At 43.5% G+C, this 20,608-nt stretch overlaps 1 protein-coding gene across 2 annotated transcripts in view; it reads right to left on the bottom strand.

The window, feature by feature from the left end:
* The window catches only part of LOC138638317 (glutamate-rich protein 6-like), a 113,001-nt gene that overhangs the window by 73,547 nt on the left and 18,846 nt on the right, over positions 1 to 20,608 (bottom strand). For both annotated transcript variants that reach the window (XM_069727526.1, XM_069727525.1), the window contains exon 3: positions 8,661 to 8,713. In XM_069727526.1, coding sequence (XP_069583627.1) covers positions 8,661 to 8,713 — 53 coding nt within the window. The remainder of the gene's footprint in view (positions 1 to 8,660; positions 8,714 to 20,608) is intronic.

Raw genomic sequence — 20,608 nt, 5'->3', positions numbered from 1 at the left:
GCACAAAATAAGATTAATTCTGAATTTATCTTTTTCAATCAATTTTTATTGAACATTTTGAACTTTAACAATACATTTTGTAGATAGTAGTATGCTTCTCAGTTGGGGAAGTAGGGGTGGGAAGAGGGGGGTGGGAAAGGGAAAATACAAGTAGGATTAACCACATGACCAGTTGCTTAGTATCTATGCCTGAAAAAAAGAGTGACAGACATACATATGCCTGAAATTAGCTAAAAGTCTGTTGCTTAAATTCCGTAAATCCGTACCTAGGAAAAAAAAAATGGCTATATCAGTATGCATATACCAATGTATAAATATGGACGTCTGTCTGGTCCTGGTGCACCTTTAGGTGACCTTAAGACCCATTGGGGGCCAATGTTTGATTCAATCAAAAATCTCTAAAGTGGAGATAGACAAGTCTGATTCAGAATCCCCCGTCGGAGTCCAAATCTGATGTCGGCGTAGAGGGAGATCCAGAGGAGGTCATAGGATGTTGCAGTCCTCCATCGGAGTTCAGATCTGATGTCGTCATAGAGGAAGATCTGGAGGTAGACCTAGAGGAGTCCGCAGGAAGTCGCAATCTGGCTGATTGTATGAACGCTTTACCCTCGTTCTGAGAGGTGATAGAGATAAGGCTTAAGGCATAGTTCACCTTAAGAGTCGATTCATGTGTCCAAGTGTAGAGGATTCCGGCCCGTCTGAGTCCACACGTGATGTGGGAAAAAGCTTTCCTTCTCTGTAGAGTCTCTTTTGATAGGTCTTTAAAGAAGACCAGGTGGCTATATGGCGAAGTACAAAATTCTGATTCCCTTGATATGTTGAGGAGTGCATTTCTTATCCAATTAGGATAGAAGGTGACAACTACATCCCTCGAAACGTCCTGTGGGAGAGATGGTGGCCTGCGCATCCTGAATTAAGAATTTTTCACTGACGTTGGGAAACAAGTGAGATACCATTGATGTAATGTATTTTTGAGCTGGAAATTTTGGACTGATTCTGGGATTCCTCTGATTTTAACATTGTTCTGTCTTTTATAGATTTCGTATTCAGCCAAATTAGTTTTGAGGGCAGAAATATCCTTTTGAATCCTATGCAGTGATTCTAGGGGTAGGGAATAGCTTTGGGAGACTTTTACTTCATTTTTTTGATTCAGGGATTTTGGGTTCAGAAGCGTTACTTGGACCCATAGGGGATTCTGAGTTAATTAAATCAGCGTCATTAGTCACGGATAGGAGCGTATCTTTGAAAAGTTTTTTTTTATAAAAGTTTCAGATGCCATAGGGTTGTTTTGTTTGTTATGGCCATGTAGTAAATCCCTGTCCCTATCCCCACTAGTTTCATTTTTCAAAAGGTTTATTGATATTAGGAAGGTTTTTAGCATATCAATCATGAAACGCTCAGGTGGATATCCTTGCCATCTTATAAGAAACTGAAGATGATTTATGTGGATCCTTGAATCAATGATTTCCTCTACCAAGAATTGTTCTTGCCCATCAACCAGTATGGGTCGTGGAGGGGGCACAATGCATCCCTGAAAGCTATTGGGAGAAACAGGCTTCAATAGAGAAACATGAAATACTGGGTGTACCTTCATAGTCTTTGGAAGCTTTAGACGGCAGGCCACAGAACTCACGATACTGTTGATCTTGAAAGGACCGATGAACTTCTGTCCCAGTTTCTGTGAAGGAACGTTCAGTCTTAGATTCTTAGTAGATAACCATACTGAATCTCCCCTACCTTGAACATGGGCGCCGGCTTTCGGAATCTATCCGCCGACCTCTTGTAACGTTCCTGAGCTGAAGTTAAGGATTTCTTAAGGACTTCTAGATTTTCCCTCAAAGCAGTCAATCTCTCCTTCACTGCTGGAACTGGAATATCCATTGGAGATCTAGGAAAGATGCTTGGGTGATAACCTAGATTCGCAAAGAAAGGTGTTACCATAGTGGAGGCATTCTGAGAATTATTGTAGGAGAATTCAGCTAATGGAAGCAGTTCCAACCAGTCATCCTGAAGAGGGCAGATGTAGCATCGTAGATATTGCTCCAGAGTCTGATTGGTTCGCTCGGTCTGACCATTCGTCTGAGGGTGATATGCGGAAGAAAGACGAACATCAATATTAAGTGCAGAACAAAACCCCTTCCAGAATCTTGAAGTGAACTGTACTCAACGGTCAGAAATAACTTCATCTGGGACCCCATGCAGCCGAAAAATATTCTGTATTATTAAGTTTACAGTCTCTTTAGCTGAGGGGAGGCCGACACAAGGAACAAAATGAGCAGCCTTAGTCAGACGATCAACTACCATCGTAGTTCATGCCACCCAGTGCCCAATCAGAAGCGTCCACCTCCACGATGAAAGGAAGTGCTGGGTTCTTAGGCACCGGCCAAACCAGGATTGCTTGAATCTTACTGGATTCCATGTTTATCCCCTGAGGAGAGATGACATAACCTAAGAACTGAATTTCAGAACGATGAAACTCACATTTCTCCGGCTTGATATAAAGATGGTTCTCTTGCAAATGCTTCAAAACCATTTTGACGTGTTCTTGATGCTCCTGTAGAGACTCCGAAAAAAATTAGAATGTCATCCAGATAGATTACAACAAACTGGTCCAGTAAATCTCTAAAAATATCATTGGAGAGATGTTGAAACGTTGCTGGGGCATTGCACAGCCCAAAAGGCATCACCGAGTACTCAAAATGTCCATACCGACATCTGAATGCCGTCTTCCATTCATCACCTGGTCGGATACGTATCAGATTATACGCCCCGCGAAGATCCAATTTAGAGAATACCTTGGCATGACGGATTATTTCCAACAGTTCTAGGATCAAAGGCAAGGGATAACTATTCCGGTTGGTCACCTTATTGAGTTCCCGATAGTCGATGCAGGGTCTTAGGGTCCCATCTTTCTTCTTTACAAAAAAAATAGGTGCCCCTGCAGGTGAGGAAGAAGAATGTATAAAAACCTTTAGCCAAATTTTCATCAATATACTCTTTCAAAGCTTGGAGCTCAGGAGCTGCCAAAGGGTAGACGTTACTGAAAGGAATAGCTGCCCCTGGAAGCAGTTCAATGGGACAATCCTAATCCCTATGTGGGGGAAGCTGGTCTGCCTTCGTCTTATCACAGATGTCGGAGTATTCCTTATACACAGCAGGTAATGTAAAGACTGGTTCAGGGGTTCCGAATCAAGAGACTCTGGAACAGTTTCCGTTACAGCTGAACCACTCCTGGTTGGGAATGTAATCTCCTTGGTCTCCCAGTTGATTGTTGGATTCTGTGAGCGCAGCCAAGGAATGCCTAGAATCACTGGAAAATGAGAAGAAATTACTAAAAATGAGAGTTGCTCCTGATGGTCCGGTTCCAACAGAATGACAAGTGGTACAGTCTCCTGATCAACAGGCCCAGAAATTAAAGGTGAGCCATCTACCGTCTCCATAGCAATAGGAGAAGCTCTATGCTGAATCTCTATGCTGTGTTTCTTGGCAAATGCAATGTCCATAAAATTACCCCCTGCGCCGGAATCAATCATGGCTGCACTAGAGATCCACTGTCCAGAATATAAGATTTTAATAGGGAGTGAGCAGTGAGAGTCATTTTCCTTCTGCTCCCTGGAAGGAGTAGTCACAGAGAGAGAATGAAAAACAGCATTCAATGGTAGACTAAATTCAGAGACATCAGATTCATCGTCATCATTATCGTATTCCCCTACCGCTGCTAACACCTTGTTAGGCCGCTTCGGACAGTTGATTAAGAAGTGATCAGATTGGCCGCAATAAAAGCAAAGACTCTCCCGAAGGCGGCGCTCCCGACGTTCATTGCTCTCACGTCTCTGCACTGAGTCAATTTGCATAGGCCCTACCTCTGTCTCCCGAGTGGTCTTACCTGCAGGTTCTTTGGGAGAAAGGGAATAATTAGTCATACGATTAAATACCGCCAATTTCTCCTGTCTACGTTCAGTAAGGCGAATATCAATGTGTACACAATGTTGGATAAATGTTTCTAGCTCTTGTGGTGACTCAGAGCAGGCTAGTTCATCCTTTATAACACTAGACTGACCTCTCCTAAAAATAGGCAATTGTGCATAACAATCCCAGTTAGTATCCACAGCTAGCCTTCTAAAATCAGTGGCATATTCAATAACTGAACGTTTACCCTGACGCAAGGACAGTAAGGCGGTCTCAGCAGTGGCGCGGCGGTTAGGGTCATCAAACATTAATGCCATGACAGCCAAAAAATCATCCAATACATTTAAACATGGATCACGAGACTCGATCATCGGATTTACCCAGGCGAGTGCTCGTAATATCAATAGCATAATAATACATAACACTTTAGATCGATCAGTGTGAAAGCGGTCGGCATGCACATCAAAATATAACAAACATTGATTTACAAAACCACAAAATTTATCACGATCTCCATTGTATCGGAATGGTGGCAGCTTAGGAGGACTGACTGCCTGCGGCTGTCCCAGGGGTACGACCACTTGTGTGGCCACCTGAGCACTTAAGTCCTGAAAAGCCTGTCCATATTGGGACTCCATGTTTTTAAATTTATTTTCCTGAGCGTCCATTCGAATACTCAGATCCTGCAGAGTCTGTCCAAACACCTGCTGATTATGTTCCAAGCCTCCAACCTTACTCTGCAGACTGCCCATCTCTTTTTGCAGAAATCTCATCCTAGAAAACAGTTGTTCAATCTTAGGTTCAGTAGCCATTGTCTCAGCAGATTCCTTATTTGGCTTGTCTATCCTGTAACAATTATAGTGGAACACTCAGGAATCTCTTGGCTTGAGACAAATAAGCAGCAGAACCAAGTATAGTGATAAGTCTGTATTATTCAAAACAAACACTGGTGCAATGCGTGAGCAAGTTCAAAACACAGCAAACAAGGTGAAATCCGGATAAGTTCCTTGCAGCTCGGCTGCAGGCAAAGTCAGTATTCAAACGCACAAACGTGGGTGCAGCATGTGCACAACAGTTCAAGTGTACGGCAAATTCGGTCCTTCTTAGGAATAGTTTGTTTGCAGCTTGACTGCAGGAAAAGTCTTATGGGTGTAGCACTTTCAGGGGAAATGCAGATCATAAGACACAGTTAATACCAGGGCTGGCAGTATTAGCAAAGAGTTCAGAAGCAGTGCAGAGCTTCGAGTCCAGAAACAGTCAAATAAACCAGCAGTGGAAATCAAGCTTAGCTGTAGCAGGATAAGCTTACATGTCCCAGTAGGTAGGAGAAGAATGCAGAGTAATGCAGGAGAACCTCAGAGCTGAGAAGGTTAGCTGAATAGGCGGAACCTGAGTATCTGGAGAGGGGAAGTCTCTTGCAGCACAAGTCAGATCACATGAGCAGATTTGAGGCAGCAGACGCCATCTTGGAAAATGGCAATAAAACACCACAGATAAACAAGGAATCCAGAGTCCTTACAGTGACATCTATGAGGTTGATGGAATGTGCAATATAATTTGGGCTCCATTTGGTTGAATGTGACAGTGGGGTCTGCGCCCTGCATTGTAGGGACGTAGTTTGTTATAATGGCATGCGGATTAATGTGCAATATTTGGCTGTCCCACTCTGATTTACTGATGGTGGGGTCTGGCTTTGGGTATTGGGAATATTCTTTTTTCCCGGTCAATGAATTGTCTTTTGACTATCTATAATTATCTTGTAAGTGCACTTGTATGGGATTTAACCCAATAAGGATCATTTTGCACTGTCATTTGTTGACTCAATATGAACTACTTTGCACTGTCACCTTAATACTTTAAATATATGCTACAAGGAATTTTTACCTAGCGACCGAATATCCTCTATAAACATTTATGAATATATGTGTAGCAGCAATTTTGCATTGTCACTTGAAAACTTTGATATTTGCTGCAAGGAATTTTCTTCCAGTGATTAATGAATTTTCATGAGTGTATGTGTAGCAGTAATTTTGAGTAATCTTATCTGGATATCTGCGGTTCCCTTCGTCTACCTTTGCTATGAAATTTTGTTCCGATTTTGAGGCACTGTTTTTAATTGTGTGTATTGTTTATATGTGTATAAAGGTCTCTTTTTAATTATTAAACACTTCATGACTGAGTATAGTTTAATAACTTTATGGTCAATATGTTTATATCAAGTTTGGAGTGTTGCCCATCCGTAACCTAAGGAAATGGGTTGGTGCGTTATGTTTATTAAGATATATTTCCCGTACAATGTTGAATCACCTGCGTTCAAAAGCCGGCAGCGCTTTGGACAGAGCGGACATGTGCTGCGTCCAAAGCTCTGCCGGTTTCTGACCATGGGAACATACCCTTATAGATACATACCTGATTTAAACAGTGCATCCACTCTTATCTATGTCAGTAGATAGTATCAGAAAAAGATCTTAAGGTGGGACCCTTCATCACTAGTTTAAAGGGGCCTGATGGAATTGCACAGTGTTGTGCACATTTAGGTTTTAGCTCTGATTTCTTCACATATCTTTGATCATCAATAGAATTTAATAACATGTCAGAACATAGAAGAAATGTCTTCTGTTCAGATCGCCTGACACAGAGCAGATTTCCTGGTTGGAAAGAAGCTACTGTCAACATTTACTTCCATCTGAAGAGAAGTTCAGGTAAACAGTGCTTTAAGAAATCTGTGTTACTTCATCTTCTCAATTACATTAAAGGAAAGCTCAATAATTGAAAGAATATTTTAGAAAACAGCATAAACATAAATTTCGCTATTTTGTATTTTACAGTTATTAGTATTATCCATAAAGGGATTTTCCAGGTTTTAAAATCTATATTATGAGCTGCTTATGGTGTGAGAAAACACATAGGCACAAACTACTACATACACCATTTACATTCTCTTCTAGCCCAACGGTGATGGTCATAATATCCCCTGCTGGTCTTGGTTTATACCTTTACAACAATGACATGTGACCACTGCAGCCAATCACTACTCACAATAAAGCCAATCCCTATTCCCAATGATATCAGTATGGACAGGTCATGACGCCAGTGATCCTTTGCACTGGTCATTACTGCACGTCATTGGTTCAGCAAATTAAGCAGAGGCTGGCCCCCTAAGTGGTTTCACACCATTAACTCTATATTTCGAGACCTTGTTTGGGGGAAGAAACAGGCAAGAATTAGGCTGGAATTGCTTCAGAGGCCTAAAGATGAGGGGGGACTGGCCCTTCCGAATCCCTGGATCTCTTTTTTTGGCAGCGCAGGGTCAGCAGATGAGAAGTTGGGAGAGGTGAATGGACTGGGCTCGGTTCAACGGATTTTGGTCTGGTTAGTGGGAATGGACCCATTGGTTCAGGGATTGGAGGCAGGGGCATTCAGGAAGTTTGGAACGGCCTATCCTACCTTGACATTGATTCAAAAGGTATGGAAGACAATTAAAAAGACAAGGGGAGTGGGACTTTTAACAAATCTCTCCCAATATGGCACAATGAAATATTGCCTGAATTTATTTAAATGGGGGAATTCAAAAATTGGAAAGGATTAGGTATTCAATATATGGCTCAGATTCAGGACGCACAAGGACTGTTATCCTTTGAGGCACTGCAGGAGATTTACGGGTTGCAGGAGACCTGTAGGTTTCAATATGGACAGTTGAGACATGCCTATCTTGTGCAGAGCAAAACGGGTGATATGGGAATTTATAGAGATATTCTGGTAGACTATGTCTGTGCAACAGGAGGAACGAAAGGGGTAGTCTCGAATATTTATAGGGATTTGTTATACACCTTTCTTAATAGATTCCCTATTAGAGCAAAAGAGAAATGGGAGGAAGAGTTGGGAAGGAGGATAAATGGGAGGATATCATGGGGTATATTCGCCAATTATCATTAAGTGAGCCGGGAAGACTTTCGCAATTATATGTACTTCACAGAGTATATAGAACTCCAGATAGGCTTTATAAGGCAGGGCTGAGACAGACCTCCGAGTGTCCTAGGTGCCAGTCCGAGGGGGCAGGGATTCTACACATGCTTTGGCAATGTACGAGATTGAATTCATATTGGTTGGATGTGGGAGAAGCAATTGGAAAATCGTATAGCTGTGCAATTGAAAGAGATCCTGTGATATATATTTTGGGATATGTGGAAGAGATTCGAGTCCCAAATCATCATAAAGTAGCCATAGCTAGATTATTGTATGTTGCGCGAAAGCTAATTGCCAAGCACTGGTTGAGTGAGCTACCGACGACTCTACAGGAATTTTATAGACAGGCTGATATGGTTATTAATATGGAGAAGGGTATTTATGAAAAAAGGAAAAGTGTGAAAACCTTTGAAACACTTTGAAAACCGTGGATGGAGAGAAACTGATTCCAAGGAAATGTGGCTTTATTATGTAAGCAATGTATGCTATTGTCCTATTCGTGTTTATAGAGGCTTTAAAGGAGGGGGGAGGTGGGGGGGGGGAATGGGGGACTGTTTCAAAAACTTTTTATAACATGTTTATTCTCTTTTTTGACACAATTGTGTCTGTTTGTCAACTTGACTACTGTTAATAAAAAATTATCTGATTTAAAAAAAAGCAGAGGCTGGCAGGGAACCATGGGAGCGCCAGTACTAAAGCGGATAATCATTTAAAAGGGAAAGTACGTGCACATTTGCTATTTAAGGCCATAAGCAGTTGACAGAAGTATCAGTCAAACGACTTACCATTTTTGTCAGGATTGGACTCTTGATTTTGGACTGTGCGACTTGTTTCAGCACTATGGAAAAATTTAGATATCAGAAGATTCAGCAAACAGTTACACAACACTTATTGTATGGACGAACAACATCTTTTTCAGGCGAAGACCCACTGAAAAGACGTGAACAATTTACAGCAATGTAAAACCGGCATTGCACGTCACATTGCACATGCCTATTCATTTTTTAACTTCTTATAACCGGTTTAGGTTTCAGAAACCATAGAGAGACTAAAAGAAGTATCACGATGGTTTAAATTACAGAGTTGTATGCTGGTGGCGGAGCCATGGCAAAAAGACACCAAAACAGCCAGCCAGCTTTGCCAAAGACACTTTGGAATATTCGCTGAATCGCCGGTATCTTAAAGGCGTCGTGTGCACATACCTTTACACCTGAATCGCACAATGGATACCTGGTAAATATTTGGCATCCATATTTTGACGCTAAAACTAAAAATGGATCCTAGATCCAAATTCAAATAATGAAATTTTTTTTTTACATCCATTTATTTTTCTATCCAATTCTGATTTGGGTTTTACAAAAATGCAAAATGCGAACTTATGGTGCTTTCACACTGCATTCAGACTCCTGTTCGGTGGCTCTATCGGGGGTTACATCCGAAGCCCCTGGAAAACAGGATTCAAGCTTAGGCCTCCTTCACACATCTCTATAAAATACGTACATGAAATAAAAATAAATAAAATACGTACACTGTGTTATCAGTGTATGGACAGTGTGTCCATTTTTACCATGAGTGTGGCATCCGTGTGTCCATTTTTACCATCATTGTATTTTTCAGCTATAGATAAATAAAGAATTAAATGACAAAGCTTCTCCTACACTTTGCAATTTTAGGCCGGTTTCACACATCCTGATACAGTGTCTTGCGAAAGTATTTGGCTCCCTGGAACTTTTCAACCTTTTCCCACATATCATGCTTCAAACATAAAGATATCAAATGTAAGTTGTTGGTGAAGAATCAACAACAAGTGGAACACAATTGTGAAGTTGAATTAAATTTATTGGTTATTTTAAATTTTTGTGTTGAAAATCCGGTACCAGAGATATCCTTGTCCGTGTGTCCGTTTATCACATCCATGTGGCATCTGTATGCTATCCACGTGTACCATCCATGTGGCAGCATCCATGTGCTGTCTGTGTGTCTGTGTATTGAAACAATTTGTTTGTATTTTAACCCTATGACTTTAAAAACGCACACGGACAGCACACGGACGCACACGGATGGCATCCGTGTGCAGTACGTGTGTACATGGACCCATTGACTTGTATGGGTCCGTGTGATCCGTGCTGTCACTCAAAAACGGACATGTCAGCGTGTTTTGCAGACGGACACACAGTCCGTGAAAACATGCTGACATGTGCATAGACCTATTCATTTGAATGGGTGTCTCCGGTACATGAGAAAACTGTCACCACACGTACCGGAGACACTGACGTGTGAAAAAGGCCTTAAGGCCTTAAACACGGACAGCACATGGATGGCACATTGATGCCATCCATGCGCTTTGAGTGTTTTTACGGACCCATAGACTTGTATTTGCCCTTGGCATCCATGCCGCCGAGGAAAACATGGACATGTGAATAGCAGCATAGGTTATAATGGGTACGTGTGGTATCCGTGACACCACACATACTGAAAGCAAGGATCTGTGCAGGAGGCCTTAATGTGAAACCGTCAATAGTTTTAGTGACCCAATTTTTCGGATTCTGGTGACTTTTTTGTGCAATTTTTATATTAAAAGAGATTTGTCAGGTTATATTGGAGGATACTTGTGATCAATCTTTTCATGAGTATACTATGTAAATACAAATGAAAACTCCAACTGGCAGAATGTTGGGGAAGGGAAGGAACAATACACTTAATATCACAATCTATTTTTTACTTTTTATGGCTCTTTCACATCTGTTCTTTGGTTTCCATAAATAAGGGACACATAACACTGTGTGGCAGATGTGCCCCACTGACTCCATCGATGGATGCCTTGATGAAAGAGACAAATACAGTTGCGACCTCAGCCTATGCATAAAGACTATTTTGGTATTTTCTTTGTTCCTTGCCTCTGTGCATTCTGATTCCCTTAACTTGTTTTGTGCAGACTATTTTCACACGATGTTCGGTGTCTATGTTAAAAGAATGCAGTGGGAAATGCTCCCAGCACGTACTGTACCTGAGATAGGTCAAAAGTTCATGGTCTTTAGATGACATAGGTGACATATGCAACGGTATGGTATGCGGCGCTTTATGTCTGGACTTTATATTTTGCGCATATGTTAAGAGATTTTCAATAGTGATGAGCAGATCAGACCACGTTTGAATTCACCCGTTCATGCAGATTTTCCTGGGAAATTGTATTTGCAAAAAAGTTATTCTCTGTAAACGTAATGTCCCATATTATGAATTGGGTCACTCTAGACCCCAGAACATATTAAATATAAGATGTAAAAAAAATCCTTATACTCATCTCACCGCTCACCTTTCCAGTCCCTCCACACCACCCTGTCACCTATCTGGAGCTCACCACATCTTCTCAACACCACTTTGAGCACTGAAATTCCTGATCCTTTCATGCTAGGCTGGGACTTCCAGCTCTGAGGCTGTGACCTTGCGCGAAAGGTCTCGACGTCATGACGCGCGCCATGACCTTGGGTGCACATCCACAGATCAGTCCCAGGCTTGGTCAGAGTCAGAAGTTCTGGCCTAGCGTAAAAGGTGATTTCATCATGATAGAATATTTCTTAGGGAAGCTCTATTTTTCGCTAGGAAAGCGCGATAGTATTGAGGTGGATGGGGGGAAATCTCTTTCAATTAACCAGTGGAAGAAACTTGTGAATGACGTAGTTCCTTATGAAAACATATTATACAGAAACAGAGGATATCCCCAGAAATTTCAGAAGATTTGGGAAAGGTGGTGTGACTTGCCATTGACGCACCTGTCTCCTGGCACTATGCGCTCTTCAATCTTGCGATATAGTCCCTGATGTGTATATCTATTCTGGATTATGAATGTGATGATCTATGTAGGATTAACAACATGTATCTATTATAACCTGATCTGATATGAGGTTTAAAACATTTATAAAAATTCTGTTGATTAGGAGGTGCAATGCCTGGTAGAATGTATTATACTGAAGGTTATGTTTTTTTGTTTGTATATTTCATTATTGAAGATATTTTGTCATATCTGTGTCAATATTAATGTTGATATATGGATTATTTTGATGTTATGCTATGATTTCATGTTTGTTACCTTATTTTGTGGAATCCTTCAATAAAAAGAGTTTAGAAAAAAAAGGTGATTTCAGCGCTTGTGGCAATGAACAGGCGATGCAATTAGGACCATACAGGTGATGGTAAAGAGTAGAGGGGCTGGAGAGATGACCAGTAAGATAATGTAATGTGGTTACCAGACACATAATTGATGGGAGATATGTATCACAGAGGTGGTTGTCCTCTTTGATGTAAACCTGGAGGAATGCTCCAGTGCCCCCAGTAGTAAGAGGCTTGTTTTGTGCAGCTGGGTGAGATTTATGGGCAGCCTGAGAGATGGGCAGATCTGGCTGCCAACATACCCCATCTCTGGGTGTGATTCACCTGATAAAATTGAGTCTGTTTGTTTGACACATGGCCTGTGTGTGGAGGTAAGAGGACCTCCTGTATGCTGTCTCCAGACTGAGCCAATAGGCTGGATGCTATTCAGCTTGTGAGTCCTGAACTGTCTCTAAAGTGACTTTGTTAGAACTGTTTACTTTTGTTTTGCCTGCACTGAAAGGCCATTTATTTTCCTTTGCTTGTGGCACGGTTTATGAAGTACCAATAAACCAGCCTGGACATTTAAATGGAAACTCTTTCTGTGTTGCCGCACGACGCACCTAAGTGAGTAGCAATTCAACAATTGGTGTTAGAAGTGAGGGCAGCATTCCCAGGTAACACGTGTGACAGCTATAGAGGTACTGCATGTCCTGGGTGAAGGTGGACCTAAGGCAGCATGCAACGTCAGTCAGCATGGATGACCTGGTTACACACTTGGTGCAAGCCCAGCAGCAGAATCAGCAACAGCTGCACCAACAACAGCTGGCACAGCAGGAGATGAATAAGCAGCTTATGCAACAGACTCAGCAGCAGCAGTTTGTTTTACTCACAGAGGCAGTTCATTGCATAGTGGCAGCTCCCACTCTAAGGTCAGCTGATGAGTTTTCAATCCGGAAGGCGGTAAGGAGAGCCCTGCAGAAAATAACTGAGGGTGATGACATAGAGGCCTTTTTGACTGTTTTTGAAAGGGTCGCGAGAGGGAGAAACCCCCTTCTGAGCAATGGACGGAAGTGCTGGGCCATACTCAATGGGGGAGCTCAAGAAGGCCTACTATGACTTAGTGACCATGTAGAAAAAGTTAAGGGGCACCAATTTTGTACATGTTCTCTTTGGTTAGTGCTTCTGATAAATACAACTTCTTTCAGGATGCACCTGGGTGGTGCAAGGTTGCAAGCATAGCATATATTCATAAAGTGATAAAAGCAGCACTCACACATATCCTTTAGGCTAAAAGTCCTTTATTTCATTCATGCGGACATCTTCTTAGCGGTATGCAGGTAAAAGCAAAAGGATTACAGTGGGGGGAAGAAAAAGATACGGACTATGGCCGTTTCGCATCTTAGTTGACGTAAAGGTGAATGGTCAGCAGTTGACTAGACTGCTAGACACAGGGAGTTTGGTGACCCTCATGAAGGCCACATTTCCTCTCCAGCTGATCCCCAGGAAGAAGGTTTGTGTCCACTGCATTCACGGGGATACTAAAGACTATCCAGTGGCCAGAGTGGACATTGAAATGGCTCAAAATACTGAGTTCCATGAGGTTGTGGTCCAGGACTTATTGCACCCCACTATCATAGGCCAGGACTTTTGTTTGTTTTGTGACTTATAGGGGAAGGGGACAGAGCTCGGTTGCTTGTCCCTAAAGAAGTGTCATCAAACTCGGGTTTCCCTTCTGTGTCCTTGTTTGGGATGATGAGGTAGTGTTTCCTGAGGCCAACATTTCTGAGTTAGGGGTGGCCGATAAAACTTTTGGGTCCGCCCAACATAGGGACCTAACTCTGAAGGAGGTGTTCAATAATGTAACTGTCATAAATGGGATACAGCAGGAGTCGGGGGATGACACCAGGTTTCCCTATTTTATGTTGAATGGGGACTTATTGTACCAGGTTTCTAAGGTGAGGGAGGAGATAGTGGAACAATTGTTGGCACTGGGACCCTATAGATGGAGGGTGTTGAACATGTCTTGGGTGGTCCCCTGGGGGCTGGGGGCGGACAAATCTCAAGAATGGGTCATGGTACGGAGGGTCTTTTTGCCCCCTTTGCGTGGTTTTCTTTAGGGTTTTGTGTAGACCGCAAAGTTATCTTTTCTATCCTCGCTCTGTTAAGAAAGTCGGGCCTCACTTTGCTGAATCTGTTTCATCCCTACGTTTGTCTTTTCATCTTAACTCACAGTCATTATATGTGGGGGGCTGCCTTTTCCTTTGGGGTATTTCTCTGAGGCAAGGTAGGCTTATTTTCTATCTTCAGGCTAGTTAGTTTCTCAGGCTGTGCCGAGTTGCATAGGCAGAGTTAGGCGCAATCCACGGCTGCCTCTAGTGTTGTTTGGAGAGGATTAGGGATTGCGGTCTGCAGAGTTCCCACGTCTCAGAGCTCGTTCTATTATTTTGGGTTATTGTCAGATCACTGTATGTGCTCTGACCGCTATGTCCATTGTGATACTGAATTGCCTATCACAACAGTTGCCCTGATAAATTCCTTTGAAAAGTTTAGCCAGCGAGTTGATTCACGCTTTTGCCCAGACAGGATTACCGACAGATATCCTGACCAACCAAAGAACACCCTTTATGAGTAAGGTGATGAGGGAACGGTGTAAGGCCTTATAAATTACAGAACTGAAGACGTCGGTGTACCATCCACATACAGATGACCTTGTGGAAATGTTCAATAAGGATGGTCGAGACTGGTACTGTGTCCTACCATATCTGTTGTTTTTTATCAGGGAGTTTGCACAAGCCTCTACCAGATTGACTCTGTTTGAAATTCTGCATGGCCGACATCTGTTTGGTGTCCTTGATATAGTGAAGGAAATCTGGGAAGCTGAAATCATGCCCCACCGGAGCGTCATAGAGTATGTCACCCAAATGCATGAGAGGAATGGGAAGGTGATGCCCATCATTAAAGGACATCTTCTCCAGGCAGAAGAGTCTCAAGAGTTTACAACCGGTCATCCAGGTGAGACAGTTCAGCCCTGCGGACCGAGTCCTCGTAATAATTCCTAGACTGAAGAGTAAGTTCTTGGCCAAATGCAAGGCCCTTATGAGGTGATGGAGAATCTTAGTGAAGTGAACTACAAGGTTCATCAACCAGGAAGACAAAAACCATACCAAGTGTACCATATCAATCTAATCAAACCATCGCAAGAAAGGGAGCCTGTTGAAACTCCATGTTTGCTGGTCAAGCCATATGCAGATGTTGAAGGAGATGTAATAGCGGAGATGCTGTTGAAGGTCCAAAAACAGCAGTGTTGGGAGTTGCTGCAGCAAAGCAGGGACGTGTTCTCAGATTAACCGAGGTGTAGAAAGTTAATAGAACATGAGGGTCTGACATAATCACATGTGCAGGTGAACTTGAAGCCCTATCAAATTCCCGAAGCCTGGAGAGAGCTGATCTACAAGGAAGTAAAGTGTATGCTGAATCTCGGAGTCATTGAGGAATCCAAGAGCGGGTGATATAGCCCGATTCTAATGTGTCCAAAACCCGATGGTGAATAGAGATTCTGTAGCAATTATAGGAAGTTGAATTATGTCTCCAAGTTCGTCGCATATCTGATGCTGCGTGTCGATGAGCTAATTGAGAGACCTGGGCTGGCAAGACACATAACCACCTTGGATTTAACGAAGGGATATTGGCAAATCCCCAAGTCACAAGAAGCTAAGGAGAAGACCGCTTTCTTTACGCCCAACAGATGGTTCCAATACGTTCGGATGCTGTTTGGACTGCAGGGAGCCCCAGCCACCTTCCAAAGGGTCATGGACTGGATCTTTGAACTCCAGAATAGGGTTGAGCGACTTTTACTTTTTCAGGATTGAGTCGGGTTTCGCGACTGGTTTGTCAAAAGTCGGGTCGGGTGAAATCGGCCGATCATTGCGAAAAGTCGGGGGGCCGACTGAAACACGAAACCCAATGCAAGTCAATGGGGAATAAAAGTCGGCAGTGAGTGGAGGACAGAAAAACACCTACAGAGCCCATTTTAATGTCAAAAACATCAATTCTTGTTACTTAAGCTTGTCAATCTTAATTAACCTTATAATAATAGTTAGGTATTGAAAATTGGGGGTCATTTGGTTAAAGTTGTGGGGGGTGGGAGGGCTGGCTCAATTTTTTCTTGGGCCCAGGAAATGTGGAATACGTCACGGCGGTGGAGCAGGGAGAGGTAAGTATTTCAACTTTGCAAGTGCTGTGATCCTGAGCAAGCAGGGGGGCACACTCGTTCGCATTGCCACTGGCACAGGGCCCCTCAAATAACGGCGTTGTGATTGACGGCGGGGGCGCCTCCCACCGGCAGAGACACTTTTGCGTACTATGAGGGGCCCTGTGCCAGTGACGTCGCCAACGAGTATGCCCCCCCACCTGTTGAAGGAACCTGCACTTTCATCTGCACCTTCCTCTTTGTCCCCATGTAAGGTGGTATAGTATGCGGGAAGGGGAACCTGAGTTTCAGCAGGGTCAGATTCAGGCTGTGTAGAGTGCAAGGGGAATGCAGTGGTCTGTGTCAATGTACCAGCAGACTCATCTAGCAGTGGCTGGGCAATGGGCAGGAATGAGGAGGAAACACAGATATAGGCCCAAAATAAAAAAGTAGGCTAAAAGCTGTTAAAAATTGGTAACAGGAGTAAACAGGCGGCATTGGTTTGTTCAGTGGAGGAGAACAACAATCAGCGGCAGACACCGTTAGTAGGCCCAACCAAACAAGTAGGCCAAATGCAGTTTCATATTCTAAATATAGGCCGAAAGCCTGAAGATTGAAGCTCAGCTTTGTGTAGTAGAGGAAAACAAGAGGCAGCAGCAGACAATGTTACTAGGCCCAAACCAAGAACTAGGCCAAATGTAGTTTCATATTGTTGTTACAGGCCGAAAGCCTGAAGCTTCAAGCTCAGCTTTGTTTAGTAGAGGAAAACAAGAGGCGGCAGCAGACAATGTTACTAGGCCCAACCCAATAAGTAGGCCAAATGCAGTTTAATATAAAAAATATTTAAACGAAAGCCTGAAGATTGAAGCGCAAGAAAAATAAACCAGGAGAACACCAAGAAGCGGCAGACACCGTTAGTAGGCCCCAACCCAACAAGTAGGGCAAATGCAGTTTAATATTTGAAACGGGACAACAGTTGAAGTTCAGCTTTGTTCAGTGAAGGAAAAAAAAGATGCAGCGGCAGACACCGTTATTACGCCCAAATAATAAAGACAGTGGTAGTAGGCGCAAAGTATTAAATGGAGTCCAGGGCCCCTGTATATTTTAACTATCATCTATCATTTCAAATAATTCGTATTGGCAGTGCCATTTCAGGTTTTACCCGCACAGACTACACAGTGGTGGAGCTAGGAGAGGTAGTATTGCAAGTGGTAGAGCACAGTTCAATCTGGGGGGGGACACTCTCGTGGGCGGCGGTACTGGCACAGGGCCCCTCATATTATGACGGTGTAATATGAGTTGTGGTTCAGTGTCTCCCCCCAAAAATGAAGAAGTCTGGTGGAAGAGGCCGTGGGCGGGGGTTGCCTGCTGGTACTGATGGTGCTGGTGGTGTTGCATCTCGTGGTAGTGGCAAAAGCACAGTAGCACCTAAGGCTGGAGGTGTTCAGCCTGCGTCATCGTCTGGCTACACAAGGCCTCGAAGGCTCCCTTACCTGGGAGTAGGAAAACAGCTTTTAAAGCCGGAGAAGCAGGAAAAAGTGTTGTCTTTCCTTGCTGACTCACCCTCTAGCTCTTTCGCCTCCTCTTCCCAAAGTTGTAAATGTAAGATCAGCCAGTCGTCAGTGGATGCTCCCGGTCAGGAAAAAGACGTTTCCTTGTGTCCTTCTCCCAAACCAAAAGTGAAGGATGCAGCAAGCGACACTACAGGTTCTCCATGAAGCTCTTTACACATACCGTGCCTGGGTTCGAAAGGGAAATTGTACACTGCCAATTACCAGAAGCATAGGACATGGAGTGCACTGATGCACAGCCACAGCTAGATTGTGATGCTGTTCCATTGACTGTGATCACTACATTGCCCTCGCAGTTTACTGAGCCAGAATGTGACCCTGATGAGACTATGGTGCCCTGTCCCGAACGCTATAGCACCTTACACGGTGACACTGAGGAAGGTGCACACGACATTGAGGAGGAGGCGATAGATGACCCAGTTGTTGACCCAGATTGGCAGCCATTGGGCGAAGAGGGTGCCGCTGCCACTAGCTCAGAAGCGGAGGAGGATGATCCGCATCAGCATCTACATTGCAACAACTGTCATCTGGCAGGCCCGTATCAGGCCAAAAATGTTTGCGAAAAACAAAAACAGTGTTAGGAGAGCGTGGTCATTCGGTGAAAGTAGCACAGCGCACAATGCCTGAAAAGGTTTTCGATAGTAGGAAGAGTGTAGCATAGCAATTTTTTCACCAAGATCAGAATGATCAGTCAAAAGTTATCTGTAAGAAATGCTCCAAGACCTTTAGCAGAGAGAAGAATCTTCAAAATTTAAATACAACGTGTATGCTTAGACATTTAACCACCATGCACTTGCAAGCCTGGACTAACTACGAAATGTCCCGTACCGTTGGTTCACCTGCTCGGAGTGAAGGTAGTCAGCAATGCTACATTGCTTCCGTCACTGTAAGCCCACCGGTTAGGACACCACCAGCAGCAAATGTGGAGGTATCGTCGTAAGGCCAAAGCAGTCAGGGAATCACAAGGTTATTGGTAAGAAAGACTCTATGTTGGGCAATAACAAGAATACCATAACAAACTCTCTCTCAATCCGCCATGTCCACCACCACCACCACAGCTAGTTGCGCCATATGCAGCTCTCCAGTCCAGCTCACCTGTTGTGAGTTGTTTTTGGGCTCCCTCTGGTGGTTACTGATGGTACTGGGTGACTTGTCTTTCCTGGGTCTCTGGGTTCCACCTGTTCCATCAGGATATGGGAGTTTCCTATTTAACCTGGCTTTGCTGGCATTTCCTCGCCGGTTATCAATGTATCCAGTGTGTCTTGTTACCTCTGCTCCCTGCTCCTAGAACCTTCTGGTCAAGCTAAGTTTGGATTTTCCTGTTTTGGTGTTTTGCTTTATTTGGTTTTTAGTCCAGCCTGCAGATATGTGATTCTTTGCTGCTGGTTGCTCTAGTGGGCTGAAATTGCTCCTCATGTGCCATGAGTTGGCACATGAGTTCAAGTAATTTCAGGATGGTTTTTTGAAGGGTTTTTCGCTGACCGCGCAGTTCACTTTTGTATCCTCTGCTATCTAGCTTTAGCGGGCCTCATTTTGCTGAAACTGTTTTCATACTGCGTATGTGCTTTCCTCTCATTTCACCGTCATTATATGTGGGGGGCTGCTATTTCTGTGGGGTATTTCTCTGGAGGCAAGAGAGGTCTGTGTTTCTTCTAATAGGGGAAGTTAGATCTTCGGCTGGAGCGAGACGTCTAGGATCATCGTAGGCACGTTCCCCGGCTACTTTTATTTGTGTGTTAGGTTCAGGGTCGCGGTCAGCTCAGGTTCCATCGCCCTAGAGCTTGTTTGTATCTGTGCTTTTCCTTTAGTGATCCCCTGCCATTGGGATCATGACAGTATAACCGGCCCACAAAGTGTTAATTGTATTGGCTGAAGTAGGAGGATAAGTAGTCTGAGGAAGTTTTTTTTTTTTTTCTCTTTCCCTCAGAGTTTACTGCCTAGTCTTATTGCAGCCTGGCTACTTCCTCCTCCTCTTAATCTTTGAATGGCTCTGATCCCAGCTGTTTATCATGGACGTCCAGAGTTTGGCTTCCAGCCTGAATAATCTTGCCGCTAAGGTTCAAAATATACAGGATTTTGTTGTACATGCTCCTATGTCTGAACCTAGAATTCCTGTCCCAGAGTTTTTTTCTGGAGATAGATCTCGTTTTCTGAATTTTAGGAACAATTGCAAGTTGTTTCTTTCTTTGAAATCTCGCTCCTCTGGAGACCCTGCTCAGCAAGTCAAGATTATTATATCTTTCCTGCGGGGTGACCCTCAGGATTGGGCATTTGCATTGGCACCAGGGGACCCTGCGTTGCTTAATGCGGATGCGTTTTTTCTGGCATTGGGTTTGCTCTATGAGGAACCTAACCAAGAGATTCAGGCTGAAAAAGCTTTGTTGGCCCTCTCTCAGGGGCAAGATGAAGCAGAAATTTATTGTCAAAAATTTCGGAAGTGGTCGGTGCTTACTCAGTGGAATGAGTGCGCCCTGGCTGAAAAGTTCAGAGATGGCCTTTCTGAGGCCATTAAAGATGTTATGGTGGGGTTCCCTGCGCCTACTGGTCTGAATGAGTCTATGACTATGGCTATTCAGATTGATCGACGTTTACGGGAGCGCAAACCTGTGCATCATTTGGCGGTGTCGTCTGAACCGTCACCTGAGATAATGCAATGTGATAGAATTCAGTCCAGAAGTGAACGGCAAAATTATAGGCGGAAAAAAAGGTTGTGCTTTTATTGTGGTGATTCAGCTCATGTTATATCAGCATGCTCTAAACGCACAAAAAAGGTTGATAAGTCTGTTGCCATTAGTACTTTACAGTCTAAGTTCATTCTGTCTGTGACTCTGATTTGTTCATTATCATCCATTTCCGTCGATGCCTATGTGGATTCAGGCGCTGC

This window comes from Ranitomeya imitator, chromosome 5 (assembly GCF_032444005.1).
Source record: "Ranitomeya imitator isolate aRanImi1 chromosome 5, aRanImi1.pri, whole genome shotgun sequence".
Taxonomy (NCBI): domain Eukaryota; kingdom Metazoa; phylum Chordata; class Amphibia; order Anura; family Dendrobatidae; genus Ranitomeya; species Ranitomeya imitator.
The sequence above is the reverse complement of the archived record's forward strand: the minus strand, read 5'-3'. Positions and strand labels throughout refer to the sequence as shown.